The following is a 14826-nucleotide window of genomic DNA, read 5'->3' on the forward strand; positions in this document are numbered from 1 at the left end:
CAGCTCACTAGGTTTTGAAACACATCCACTTACTTCCTTATCATGACGGTCACGTGGGAAGGTTACGATCGTTTAAATATGGCTGCTTTCAGAGGATGTCAGTTTATTGAGCAGCTGGATTGTACTGCAACAGTGGTGTTTTCGCTTCGAAGTACTATATAGATGGCCGGTTATAAATAGGTTTATATAAGCGGCGGCGTTGACAGATGTTTCAGATTTATGGCAGGTGACGCCAAAGGTCTGTCAGGCTGGACAGCATCGTCTTCAAGCTCATGCATAGCAGATCGTGATCTGGCTCAGTGGACCAACCAGCCCCGCTGCAGAGAGGGAGTCCTCAGTGCACAACATATTGATGATTTGTGTTTTCAAAACGATGTCTTTGTTAATATTGTGTCTTCATTGATGGAGATAATGAGCATTGAAGGATATTTCTGCTGATGTCTCTTTATATACTCAGAGAACATGATTGGCTCACCAGATGTGGTGGCTTTTACCAAAGAAGATGACTTTGGGGAGTCATTCTTGGATCCATTGTCACTTCCAGAGGAGTTTTCTGTGCCTTTGTTTACTCATACTGCCAATGCAAATCCATGGACGAAGACATCATTTGCGAAATTCTCGAAAGATTTCATACTCATCTCTGAATTTTCAGAACAGGTTGGTCCACAGCCTTTACTCACCATTCCCAATGACCCCAAAGTGTGCGGGACATTTGACCTTAACTACTTCTCACTACGCATCATGTCTGTGGACTACCAGGCATCTTTTGCCGGACATCCTCCTGGCAGTAACTACCCAAAGCTAAATTTTGTGGAGGACTCAAAAGTTGTCCTAGGTGATTCCAAGGAAGGGGCTTTTGCCTACGTCCATCATCTGACGCTGTATGACTTGGAGGCTCGTGGATTCGTACGGCCGTTTTGCATGGCCTACATTTCCGCAGACGAGAGGAAAATCATGCAGCAGTTCCAAGAGCTGTCATCCGAGTTTTGCAAGGCTTCAGAAATTGTCAAATCAGGAAACCGGAAAGCTTTTGCAAATGAACTGGAAAAGAAACTGAAAGACTTGGAGTACACCAGATCGGTGCTGCACAAAGAGGCAGAGATGCAGAAAATGAACAATGGCTGTTATTCCACACAAGCTATTGAGAAGGCGAATGAATTAGCAAATATGGAGAAGTCTATCTATGAACACAAAGATCTACTGAGGCAAATCACATCTTATCCTTCCAGGAAAAAGAGAGATATGGATTTTGTAGAATGCAAGACAGAAAAACAGGCTGACACAAGTGTATCAGATGATACACTAAATGGTAATCATTCTGAAGTTGCAGAGAAGACTGTAGAATCTGAAAGCGATGGTAGAAAGTCCTCTTACACGCCTCAGCTCATCAAGGCCAAATCTGCGAAGTGCTTTGATAAACGCTTGAAAACGTTGGAAGAGCTCTGCGACTCCAACTTTTATCACCAAACTCTAGAGCAACTAAATGTAATCGAGAAGTCGTTCCGAGGAGATCTGTGCTCGATTTACACCAGCCAGATCGACAGGGCTCTTCTGAGCAAACAGAGAGTTACTAGTTTTCTCTTCGAAGCTGAATGTGACTGGGAGGACGAAGGAACCTCAAAGAACTTCAGTTTCACTTCCAACATCCCAACAGTCCCCATTCTGCACTTATCTGGTGAGCCGCTGAGTCTCGAATCCTACACCACCTGCATAGATGTAGATCACATTAAGCCAGGTGTGGAGTCTATGGAAGGGCCTCCTGAATCCAGTACATCTGACATCACACAGGAAACCTCTGAAGCCGCAGACACAGAGACCAAAGGGAGTTTCAGTAGCGACAAGAGCGTTGAGGCTCTTGGAGGTGTTAGTCCTCCTTCCAGTCTACAGGCAAATTACTTTGATGGCCTTGAAAGAAAGTGCAAGGTATCCATTGCGTCCTCATTTGAAAATGCATCCCATTCTGTTGCTGTCCCACGTAGGTCATCCGACGGGAATCTAGTCCCGATGGATGCATCCTGCTGTATTGGACAGGACAGTTTTGTTTTTGAGGAGCCTTTACCTGAGCTCGCTCAGGAGTGTTGTGGCGACACTGTGGTGAACCAAGAACCCCTGTCTCTTTTTCAGGGAGATACTGCCTTACAGGGAAACTACATTCTGGAAGAGTCAGCCCTCGCAGAGAGCCCCAACATGGGACTGACTTTTTCCGAACTAAACACTTGCGTTCTCTCAGAGGATGTGGCAAAAATTAATATCGAAGATGCATCTGATAGTACGAGCTACATGAGCGCCTCCACCAATTCTGACCGAGCAGTGTCTCCGTTCACTTACGGCAGTGCGGTGACACTAAAGCAGAAGAAGAAAGCTGGTCACAGCGCGCTTCGATTCATCAGGCAATATCCATTTGCTCAGCAAGCCATTTTCTGCCTTCTGAGTGGCCGAACGCTTGTTATTTTGGGGGTGGACGAGGGCATGGTGAGGAAGCTGGTCAATGCTTTGTTCGTTTTCGTGCCCAATCTCGGCAAGTATGGTGAAACCGTCCAACCGTGGCTTTCGACGCCATTTCAGCTTACCGACTTGCAGAGGTGGAAACTTATTGGATTGCAGAGGTATGTTGAGAAAATTTGACATGTAGTCAATCAATAACTCCGTATCAGTTTCTTAATAGTGGTCAAAATATTTTTTTTAGCTTGCAATGCTTTAAATCAGTGACCAAAAGTGCTGTGTACAGAGTTTTGACATTTCCTTCTTCTTTTTTTCCCCAGAGCTGCCTCCCCGGCTGGATCCAGCATCCTCCACTCTTTGAATCGATACAGCCGTTACATAAGCATTTTGGATTGTGACAACAAGACCCTCCGGTGTCCACCATACAGAGGAACACTAATTAACCATTTGGCGGACCACAGGACTCAGATCAAGCGTGGCAGCACATACTTTCTCCATGTTCAGGGTATGTTGACTCAGCTTACAGCCAAGGCCTTCCTTTACACATTCTGCCATCACATTCATCTTCCCATGGACATCAACGACCAGGGCTCGGTAAAGTCACGCAGGACTAATTTCTTGTTGCAGCTTGGCTACACCGTTGAGGAGAGTAAAATCGTCCAGTACCTGAGTGAGCTCATCAAGCAACATTACGTTCAGGGGTCCTCGAAGTGGGTCAAGCAGCCTTTTTGTTTTAATTACACCACCAGCTATTTGTACAAAATCTGAATGTGTCTATTATCTGTTCACCATTAAACCCGGTTAAGATCAGGAGACCAAATGTATTATTTGAATGTAATCACTTTTGTGTGTGTGTGTGTGTGTGTGTGTGTGTGTGTATTCTCGTGGCATTCCAGGAAGCAGTCCGGTGTTACAGAATGTGTCTATTTGTTTAGTGTAAAGGTTGCATATTTAAATCTATTGCCAAACCATTTTCCGTAAAATGGAGAAAATGGGTTCCTCATGTGGACTGAAGACCTTACAGAAGCTCTGTAATAAAATCAATTTTCAGCAAGATTTCACCGTTGTCCAAGCAAAAGTAGACCTGTTTTGAAAGAGGCCGTATGAAACGTGTAGTTACAGGCTTGTTTTCATTAACAGTTATAGCTACACAGGAACAACAGCAGGAGAGTCTATAATCACGATTTAATTAATCTGGTCCTGGTAGCCTGTTTAATCATTAATGTATTTTAACCTTAATAAGCAATGAGACTGTTGCAAGCATGTAAATCACAAGCATAATTTTAATGGAACCAACTAAAGTGGCATCAGAAGTGTATTTTACAATACATGTTCTTCTCAGTATGCTGTTTACCATTGACCAACAGCCTCAATAAAATGCACTAACATAGCATTATATGCATTTAAATTAGAAGAAAAATTTGATGCTAATTCATGGATTGGTCCTTTATTAGCTTTTCGATTCTTGCATTCTGAGCGTGCAAAATATAATGCGCTAATTGATTATTAACATAAGAAAGACATGCAAATTTGCTCCTTTTTTCTGCCCTGTCTAGTGGACATAAAATCTGAGGGGATTTTTTTTTAAATACAAAGGTTACAGACATTGTTAGACAAACAAAAACTGAGCCAACTGCCCTTTGTGTTTAAACATAATTATGTGATAAGGTGAATGAATGTACTGCATGTAAAATGTCACATCGTGGAGAACTGTTACACAATCTTCTGCATGTTTGAAGAACACAAATATGTAACAATGAGGGGGGCATTTATGAACACTTCCATTGTTTCTCACGTGTTACTCTTCAGCCTTTCTAGATATATTTAAAATGGATATAAATTGTTGTCCAAGTTGTGTGCAAGCAACGTCAGCATGAGTAACTGTGAGGATGAAGTGGCACTTCATTCTAATGTCTGTTGTGGTGTTGTGAAAAGAACGAAAATGGTGGTTGTTGCCAATACGTTGTCTGTAACTGTTATTCCCACTACTGCATGAACGCAGTTGTAGTCCAGAAATACAGACCTGAACTGCCACCGCTGTTTCATCACAAGTGTGTCTTAATATCAAGTTATTTTGGCTACCCAGTAATTATTGGCCTTTGTAACGATTTTCAGCATTTAATTGCAGAGTCTGTTGAATGTAAATTGAGAACAAGCCATACCATTATACACACATTATCTTTTAAGGTTATTTATTTTTACTGATTTTGAACAAGTCTTGTTTGCTGTAACTCTCTTATTCATGCAGTTTTGTTGCTACTTTTCGCAAATCTATTTTAAGACAGTATTGTGAGCTTGTCTGGGGTAAGGCGTCATCTTCATGCTAAAATATTTGGATGTTAAAGTCGAGTAAATTGAAGGTCATCTGTGTGCTTCAAGTTGCTGCCCACTGTGAAATTACTCTGCCTTCAATCTCATTAAATTATTTCTGATTTAGCCATGTGCATCACATCTTTATCAAATGGTATTATACCTACCTTGTAACAGTTTGTGTATTTAGCAAAACTATACTTTCCTTTATTATGTAATTAAAGGCACATGATTTGTCTCATTCTGAATTTGTAATGACTTACACATGTAAACTTATTAGGGTAAATAGTAACAGTGAAAAGTACATTTTATACTTAATAAACAAGACACAGGTCCAGTAGTCACATGTTCACAGGCTTTATTTGCATTGCATGTACAAATCTATTGTGCCAGTTGGATATTTTTTCTCTGTTGATCGGTTTCAAGCCTCTGTGCCCGTCAAATCAAAAGAAATCTTTATTTTGGGAAGACCAAAATGTCAGAAAGACAGTAATTATAACTCCGGCAACCCAGGCATTGGGAACTTTCCAGAAAAGTCTTCGACTTCCTTTCGGATTTCTTTTATTTTCAATTGGTACTTCTCATTTTGTGCCAGTTCCTCTTTATACTCCTTCAGAGTTGCTTTAGGATTCATGTTTCTTTGGATCTCCAATGTCAACTCAATGCCTAAGAGCAGATACACAATCATTGTCTGAGGTAGGTTAAAAGTTTGTACCATATCCTTTAATATTATATCATTGCTTAAAACAAACTCACCCTGGTGAATGAACTCAGCAACCTTACGGAAATCGTCCTCCAATAATCCACGAGATGTAAGAGCAGGAGATCCTAAACGAAGGCCGCTTGGGCGCAAGGCACTTTTATCACCTTCAAAATGGAGTTTGGGAGAGGGATAAGTGGAAAAACTGATTAGGTTGTTTTGTTGTAGTAAAACATCCAAAAACATGTCTAAAAAGACTGTAAAAGATTGGGCAATTATACAGGTATTATTAATGGAGCACTTGTAAGGCACCTGGGCAGGTGTTCTTGTTGCAGGCAATGGCACAAGCCTCCAGCACTTTCTCTGCCCGTCCTCCATCAGTTCCATTTGAACGTAAATCAACCAAGATGAGATGATTATCTGAGCCGCCTAAATTTAAAATGAAAGATAAAGGGAACACAGTTGCCCTTCTGTATCCAATCTCTATCACTATCAGCCAATGGTTTCATTTAGCTATTATCTAAATCCTTAAGAAGCTTACCTGTAACAACTTTGTAGCCCTTTTCCATTAGGGTGGCTGCTAAAGCCCTGCAATTTGCCAGAACTTGCAATTGGTAGTTCTTGAACTCTGGAGTCAGAGCCTGCTTCAAAGCAACAGCAACCCCTGCGCATCACATAAATAAATAAAAATCTGAAATCAGATTAAGAATTTTCAAAAAATATGAATAATCCATTATTATAAAATGTAATTATCGTAGTTTATATATAATTAATAAATATTTAACGTTCAATTTGACCAAAGCACATGTTCGGTACAGAAAACGAAATCTGAACTCAGATTAAGGATGCCCATTTTGAGGAATATTAATAATTGTCTTAGTTTAATTAGTAATTTTTTGACTGATAACATTAATCAACATTAAATAATTATTTAATTTATACAAATGAATGCATATTTACTGTTTAATTTAATTAAACAAGACTTCAAAATCTAATTTACTATATTTTAATATATTTATGTATTAAGTGTGAACATAGTTTGTACATAGTACGAATTTAGTTGAATTTGGGAATTGAAGTCAAGTAATAACTCCGGATGAATCCAGTGCATACCATACCACTACACTGGTCATTGTAAGATTACAGTGTACCAGTTCCTACATGCCCTCCTGGCAAGCACTGACATGACTGTTGATTGGGGTGATACAGGGAGGCCAACACATGAATGGTGCTTTTTGTCAAGTGGTGTTATCATGGTGTTTGCCGTGATTGTAATCCTTATAGTATATAGAGAAATACTTGTGCATCTAACATCAGATAACTATGTATAGACGGTGTTTTCAGCATCTGGTTACTGAACTAAATTAAACGGCAAGCTTAATCAAATGTCAATTAATAGGTCTTCGATTAATCATAAACATCCCTAGTGTAGATGCAAACTTATCTAACCTTTATATTAAAGACATGGAGGACATCAGCTCTTACCTGCAATGGCATGGTTGTGAGGGCCACCCTGCAGTCCAGGAAACACAGCCTGGTTAATCAGACTCTCCAGGTTGTACAGGGTCTCCTTGCCTGTCTTTGCATCAACACTACGAACTCCTGAAATAGAGTGTATTGTGATCAGTGTTGGGGTTACGCATTTCCAGTCACGCAAGTTATGGATCACTATCAGACCAATTATTTCCCCAAGTAGTAAAGTAATGCATTTCTTTTCAATTTGCAGCAAATATCAGAGTTACTTTTTAAAATAAGTAACGAGCGAGTTACTTTGTTTTCCCATTTATTAACTGACATCTCTCTTGTCCCCATGTTGAGAGAAATCAGGAGTAAGTGCAGAGGTGTTGTGAGCGGTGTGTGAACATGATGGTTATTGTTTTCCGTATTCTTCAAAATGAATAAAAACAGTGAAACTAAGAATATATTACGCAAACCTATAATAATAATAATAATAATAATAATAATAATCATAATATAACAAATAATCCATATACTTTATGCATTTAATCTCACTTTATTAATCGTACAGGTGTGAATTTGCATTTCCTTCATCCTGAGACTTATTCAGTTCACTGGTGTGAAGGGACTTTACATTTGCCAAAAAAATTTAAACTTTTTTTGTTATTAAAAAACGAACAAACATGCCCAGCCCAGGTGGAAGAAAGTAGCGCAAAAGTAACCAAGTAATGCAATTAGTCACTTTTTTAGGGAGTAACACAATATTGTAACGCATTAATTTTAAAAGTAACTTTCCCCAACACTGATCAAGGCGCTGCTGTCAAGGGCCTAGATTTAGTGTGACAGGTCAGTTCACACTGAACTCACCCTTCCTAAAGAAAATGACTCCTGCCCTGCAGCCCCTCAGGGTCTTATGGGTCGTGGTGGTCACAACATCACTGTATTCAAACGGAGATGGAACGACTCCTGCTGCCACTAGACCACTGATGTGAGCCATGTCTGACAGAAGATACGCTCCATTCTCATCTGCGATCTTCCTCAGCCGACTGTAGTCCAGGTTACGGGAATAGCAGCTGGTTCCTTAATGATACACAGAAATGTTAAAGGTGATGTTTGTCATTTCTTTCAATGTTAAAGGGCACCTATTATGCTACTTTTTACAAGATGTAAAATAAGGCTCTGATGTCCCCAGAGTGTGTATGTGAAGTGTAAGGCGGGTCCCAGCAAGTCTGGGCTATCCCGCGAAAAAGCAAAAGGCTCTCCTGAGAAGGAGGCTCTAATGATGCTCAGATATCATTAAAACCTTTTTCATTTATGGAGTCAGATGAAATAACGAGGTAATACATATGAGAAAATGTTTTTCATTTAATCTTGTTGTGTTGCATGAAAGGAAAGACAGTAACGCGCAGAGACCTTCCGCCATTGGAAACCGCCATTGGACCGATTTAGATGAGCTTACAGAAATTTTAGCTCAAAATGCCACACATTTTTTATAGCATTGTAAAATTGCCACTTTTTGGGGGTGAGCAAAAACATGCCGTTTTTAGGGGCTTTCGCACTGGAGGAACGTTTTCATAGTTCCTAGAACTATTGGCGGAAGTTCCCGGTTTTTGGCATGTTCGCACTGCAGGAACTAGGAACGATTTTAGTTCTAGGAACTCCTTTTGGAGGAACTAATTTAGCTCCTACTTCAGAGTAGGGTCTAAACCAGCACTATAGGAACTATCCGTGACGTTAGTATATGCTGATATAAACTTTATATCCGTAAAACCTCTATGAACTGTAATAAAGTGCGTGCTCTAGCTTTCATTACTGCCGTGACCAGTATCGCTCTGGAGACTATAAGCTGGATCACGAACGGTTGGAACTGATCCATCCTTGAGTAGACTGGCAGTGGCGCGGTGGTTTGGGAGGGTTGTTTTGAAATAAAATAAATAAAAAACAAACGAGGCTCAAACATCCATTTCGTAACAGACATGCGTGTTTATTTGAGCAATTCCGTCAAAGAAACAACACACTAAAGCCTGTAAAGCATTGAAATAAATATCAGTAAATAATGGTAACTTAAATAAAGTTAAATATTTAAAAAAAAACATTCGTTTTATATTTCCACACAAAGACGTGTCATATAGCCTACCGCTCTGTGCTTTGAGAGGGATGTGGGACACGAGCAGGAAAGAGACCATCGATCTTTTTTCTGATATCTTCATGTTTTCTACTTGTTGGACAAGGGCAAGGCATTAAGGCTATATTTGATTTTACGCTGCCAGAGAAAGCAAAACTAAAATCACCCGCGTGTGTGAAACGCGGTTTACAAATAAACTTGACGCGCCTTACCATGTCTAATAACAAGCACAAACTGTGTTAAAAAGAATTTGACATGCAAGTTAAAAGGTAGGCTATCTGTCCTACAACGTTTTTTCTACTTCACCACAGTAAAGAATGCGAATATAATAGACCTAATTAAAAGCGAACCAGGGAAGAAATGTTTACAAACCCCTTCGAAAATGGGTGAGATGTGAGTGAAGATTTGGGAAAAGAAACAAGAGATTCCATGTCCAGTGGAATAACTAATGGAATATTGTTAAATTCGCTGATAATCGGGTGACCAGATCGCAAACCAGAATACAAAGCTGACAAAGCTTAAATTTATGGGCTCACGCACAACTCTCTCATTCGTCATGAATCCAAATGTTTCCATGGCTGCGATGTAACATTTAATTCCTAACCTATTATTTCTTTTGTAAACAAAGCTTTGTGCTCCACTCGTGCCATAATATTCATGTAAAACAGCATTCACAAACACCGCGGTGCTGCGGTTGTTTACCGGCACAGCCCTATCCTCGAGTAACAACTTTTTAACAAAGCCTGCCTTGTATTGCCCCTCGTTCACAAAGCAGTCCGGAGTGAGAAGATTTGCGCAGACATAAACGAATTTAGGTATATTTTGGGCCACATTACCTTAACAAATAAAACTAATTCACTGTGTCCTCAGTGGCTCAGATGTTGAGAGAAAAAAGACTCTTATGTTAACTCTTACATCCTACTGACAACAGAACACCAGGATTGCTTACGGGACATTTGTTGTCGCTACAGCTGCTCGAACGCGGAGAAAATGGCGGGTAGTGTACAACTCACTGAGGGCGGAAACTATGGTAACGCAGGACTGACGGTCAGCGGCCGTGGGCGGGGCCTGAGCAGTATGATGTCACACTGCTCAGAGATTCAAAACGACATGTCTAATGAGACTGCTTTAGTTTAATGGGGATTTTAAAAAAAAGGTGAGGGTGGATTTTTATCACTGTAGAGTGATTGTGTTCACACAATCACATGCATGTCCAAAAAGTGGATTTTGAATAATAGGTAGCCTTTAAAATACACTGTCCCAACCAGCAACACTGGCTTAACCAATGATGTGAATTTGGGCAGAGCTAATTGTTTATCTTACTAATAGCAGAAAAAGAGGGAATATTCAGAAAACCTGTTAATGTAGTTTTTTTTTTTTTTTTTGCAATTATTTTTGCATGATGTATTGTTTTTTCACATTATTTAGTTGAACAAAGATGTATAAAAAAATGACACATAAGAAATCACAAAAAAGGAATTTGGAAAATATATACATCTAATAAAATCTCAACTCTCAAAGATAAAAAGTTTGGGTTTTTTTTGTTTTTTTTAAATCTAAAAAAAAATTAGATTTAAATTTTGTTTGTTTTTTTAATCTAAAATTATGAATACTTTACATCCTGTAGTTCAGAAATTCCTTAGATTTCCTAAGAAATTAATTATGCTGACCTGCAATGATTAGTCTTGGGTGGAAGAGGCGAGCATTTTCCTCAAGTCTGTCATAATCAATATATTCAGTTTCTGGATTTACCTGGGGGGAAAAAATGGTAACACTTTACAATGAGGTCCCAATACTTAAAGGAGTAGTTCACTTTCAAATAAATATTTCCTGATAATTTACTCACCCCCATGTCATCAAAGATGTCCATGTCTTTCTTTAGTTGAAAAGAAATTAAGGTTTTTGAGGAAAACATTCCAAGATTTTTCTCCACATAATGGAGTTCAATGGCAACCAACGGTTTGAAGGTTCAAATGTCAGTCTCAATGCAGCTTCAAAGGCTCGACACGATCCCAGCTGAGAAATAAGGGCCTTATCTAGCGAAACGATCGGCCATTTTCAAAAAAATTTTTAAATTATATACTTTTTAACCACAAATGCTCATCTTGTACTATCTCTGAGATGCGCCACGCATTACGTCATCATGTTGGAAAGGTCACACGTGACATAGTCGGAAGTACCGACCCAGTGTTTACAAGTTTGGAGTAGGAGGACCATTCAAAGTATATTGAATGACACGTTAATATATATTTGTCTCAATTCATTGTTTAAAATGGTCCTTACGTGTGCATATCCTGGATGTTTAACGATGTCATGTTGCGCATCTCAAAGATGGTACAACATGGGCATTTGTGGTTAAAAAGTATGTTATTTGTAATTTATTTTTAGAAAATGGCCGATCGTTTCGCTAGATAAGACCTTATTTCTCGACTGGGACCGTGTCGAACCTTTGAAGCTGCATTGAGACTGACATTTGGACCGTCAAAACGTTGGTTGCCATTGAAGTCCATTATATGGAGAAAAATCCTGGAATGTTTTCCTCAAAAACCTTAATTTCTTTTCGACTGAAGAAAGAAAGACATGGACATCTTGGATGACATGGGGGTGAGTAAATTATCAGGAAATTTTTATTTGAAAGTGAACTAATCCTTTAATGTTAGTTAATGCATTAACTAAAATTTGCTATTAGAAATACAGTAAGAGTATTTATTCATATTTGTTACCATTAGTTAATAAAAATACATTCATTGTTAGTTCACTTCTATTAAACAATATTAACAGAAACAACCTTTGATTTTAATAATGTCTTAGTAAATGTTGAACTTAACACTAAATAAAGAGTTCACTACAATGTTGATTCTAATCACAAGGTTACCTTATAAGGCATAGACTCAAAGAAAATAGATGTGGCTGAGATTTTCTTCTTGTCAGTCATGAAGCCATGGGTGAGGTGGCCGCCATCAGGAAGATCAAGCCCCATGATCCGCCCATGAGGTTCCACTATGGCTGTGTATACGGCAAAGTTCGCAGGTGACCCTGAGGAAAAAAAATATACAAAATATTGAACAATGTGCACTTGAGTTAATGTTTCATATGTTACATCATCTCTTCCAGCACCAACAGTCCAGACACAGAAACAAGCCTACCAGAGTACGGTTGAACATTCACTCCCCATTTATCCGGGTCGAGGCCGTAGACCTTGAGAGCTCTTGCCTGACACAAACGCTCCAATTCATCAACATGCTCCGTGCCTCCATAATATCTTATAACATTAAACAAAATTTGGCATTTAACACAAGCCCATTTTTCAATATGTAAGTGCTAAGTGTAAACGAAATAATATTAATCTTATTCTCATTACAAAAACAACCTTAAATTGCAGAGGTGGACACAGTACACAACTTCCTTACTTGAGTGAAAGTACAGATACTACTGGTCAAATATTATTCCGTTACAAGTAAAAGTTGTAAAGACTGATTTTTTACTTAAGTAAAAGTATAGAAGTACTTGTTTTTAAAAGTACTTAAGTATCAAAAGTGAAAAGTAAATGTCAATGCATGGTTTTATTATTGTTGCATTGTTGTATGTAATACAGTTTTATGCCTCTGAATCTATGGCTACCCTCATATCAATATCAAATTTATTTCTAGAGCACAGTTCCAGTAGTGGGATTGAATGTGAGATTGAATGAGTGCACTCAATAACATCCACAATGGTTTCAGACACCCAAATGGCTGTTCCCTCAAATAGTGCCCTATTTAAAGTTTTTTGGCTTTTAGTATTAATATGTTAGCCTTACTGTTATCTATAAGCTAGTGTGCTCCAAAACAATGACAAAATTTGCATTTAGGAGACCAAACCCAACGGTGAAAAAATGAAAATCAGGTTGATGTCAGAATCCAACGTCAGATTGACATTAATCTCCAACGTTGGACAGACATTCCAAACAAATTCCAACGTCGGATGCTGACGTCAATCCAACGTCAGGTTCAGACGTCAACCCGACTTTCATTTCCAACCAAAATGCAACCCCTGCAACCAAAATCATCCCCTGACTGATGTTACTACTTTCTACTCAAGGACCTTGACAGAATTGTAGTGGAGTAAAAAGTACGATATTTGTCTTTCAAATGTAGTGAAGTTAAAGTAAAAAGTTTCCGGAGAAAATAATACTCAAGTAAAGTACAGATACTTAAAAAGTAAATGTACTTTGTTACTGTCCACCTCTGTTAAATTGTAATTAAACAGTACATACAAATTCCACTGCACAATAGTCACCTCTGACCAGGATAGCCCTCAGAGTACTTGTTGTTCATGCAGGAGCCAAGAGCCTCCAAAACAGCTCGACTCGTGAAGTTCTCAGAGGCAATGAGCTCTAATCCATATGTCTGCCGCCGCTTCTCCTTCTTTATTATGTCAAACACCTGGTGCAAACAGTAATCTATCAATGCGATAAACAGATAAGCAATGACACAAGTTGTTTTAATTGACTCAAGCACAGATGTGCAACAGCTGTCAGTCACGGGGCAGATCCTAGTCTAAGAGACACATTTCACAATATCATTCATGGTACACTGCATGCTTTCAAAATAATCATGTTTGTATAATCACACACTTACCTCAGGATCATTTGTGCTGAGAGGCTCCAGCATCATCTTGTTATGAGATTCCCATGTTTTATTATTATGGCCGTTGAGCTGAGCCATAGTTGATTACCTCTAGAGGAAATTATGTTATTGTTACATGTGAGAAGACTCCCATATGCAAAACATACTGTATACACTGGGATACGTTATTTATAACGGAAGCATTAATGTACTTAAGTTTGAGTTCTTAAACTTTAAAGCAGGGTATTCTTCGTCCAAATGCAAATTAGTTAAAAAAAACTTTTTTAACTTAAAGTACTAAAATTACTCAAACAAAGTGAAATAAGTTAAATAGAAAAAGATTTTTTTTTTAAATGAAAACTGAAAATATATGAATAAATACCATAACAGTAGTATCTAGTACTAAAATAACAGTGCTCAGCTGTCAATCAAATGATGCAACTGCAGCTGCCAGCGCGGAGCACGCTTACGAAACAGTTTTTCCATGTCTTGTCAATAACTTTAGGGGTAACGTTAAAACAAAATGACATTCGCAGCTAGTGTGACACACAAACCGGAACTACTGCCTTTAGGGTTACATTTTTTCCCGCGAAATACATCCTGTAGCTAAAATAATACATAGCAAGTGAGTGATGGAAACGTTTACTAATAAAAACTGAAACGATGCGATTCTTTGCACATAGCTCTAATGTAAGCGCTATTTATGCACATAACGTTATCTGCACAACCGTTAGACATTAACATTAATCGGCCAAGAATGTGGAGCACATGCAGAGTCACAGGGTTTTGATTTGATCCACTTAATCACAACTCTGCTTCACGTTACCTAAACTTTGAACATATCTAGTAATATACAGTGGGAATGTTCTTCCACTTACCTTAACAAACGTGATGAATGCTTCGTTCCGAATTACTTTTAGTGAATGTAAATGTTCTTTTAGGTTTCCTCGTGTCAAAGTCCGCGAAATTTGGAGACCAATGATCACGCTGCGGGGCGTGGCTAGTCGATCACGTCCTGCCCCGCCCACTAACGACTGGCGTGGTTCAGGGAGCAAATTTTCTGCATTGATACTCCTTTGTTCAGATCTTACATTTGAATAACTTAGACTTCACAAATGCTATTTTTTAAGGCTTAAGAACACCCTGGGAAATTGTACAAGTTCTGGTCAAAATGGCTAATGTAT

The 14826-nt window shown here is 38.8% G+C and overlaps 2 protein-coding genes across 3 annotated transcripts; one reads left to right on the top strand and one right to left on the bottom strand.

Annotated features, from left to right (window-relative positions):
- Nucleotides 1-51: 51 nt before the first annotated feature.
- Nucleotides 52-4995, top strand: smcr8a (Smith-Magenis syndrome chromosome region, candidate 8a). 2 transcript variants are annotated; one of them, XM_084129755.1, is made up of 3 exons: nucleotides 331-2606; nucleotides 2763-2947; nucleotides 3070-3231. In XM_084129755.1, exons 1-3 carry the CDS (start codon nucleotides 463-465, stop codon nucleotides 3084-3086), a joined length of 2346 nt encoding a protein of 781 aa, XP_083985881.1. In that variant the 5' UTR covers nucleotides 331-462; the 3' UTR covers nucleotides 3087-3231. The 2 variants fall into 2 exon arrangements, with proteins under 2 accessions (XP_083985880.1, XP_083985881.1); XM_084129754.1 differs by having other exon boundaries at nucleotides 52-2606; nucleotides 2763-4995.
- A 98-nt stretch (nucleotides 4996-5093) lies between these two features.
- Nucleotides 5094-14659, bottom strand: shmt1 (serine hydroxymethyltransferase 1 (soluble)). Its single transcript, XM_084129772.1, has 12 exons — nucleotides 14521-14659; nucleotides 13655-13753; nucleotides 13314-13459; nucleotides 12182-12297; nucleotides 11911-12071; nucleotides 10706-10787; nucleotides 7778-7990; nucleotides 6938-7054; nucleotides 5994-6116; nucleotides 5765-5881; nucleotides 5509-5619; nucleotides 5094-5418 (listed from the first exon to the last, which is right to left on the bottom strand). The coding sequence occupies exons 2-12, from the start codon at nucleotides 13739-13741 to the stop codon at nucleotides 5246-5248; spliced, it is 1446 nt and encodes a 481-aa protein (XP_083985898.1). The 5' UTR covers nucleotides 13742-13753; nucleotides 14521-14659; the 3' UTR covers nucleotides 5094-5245.
- Between the last annotated feature and the right edge of the window lie 167 nt (nucleotides 14660-14826).

The sequence above is a fragment of the Abramis brama genome, assembly GCF_963993115.1.
Source record: "Abramis brama genome assembly, chromosome: 1".
Classification (NCBI taxonomy): domain Eukaryota; kingdom Metazoa; phylum Chordata; class Actinopteri; order Cypriniformes; family Leuciscidae; genus Abramis; species Abramis brama.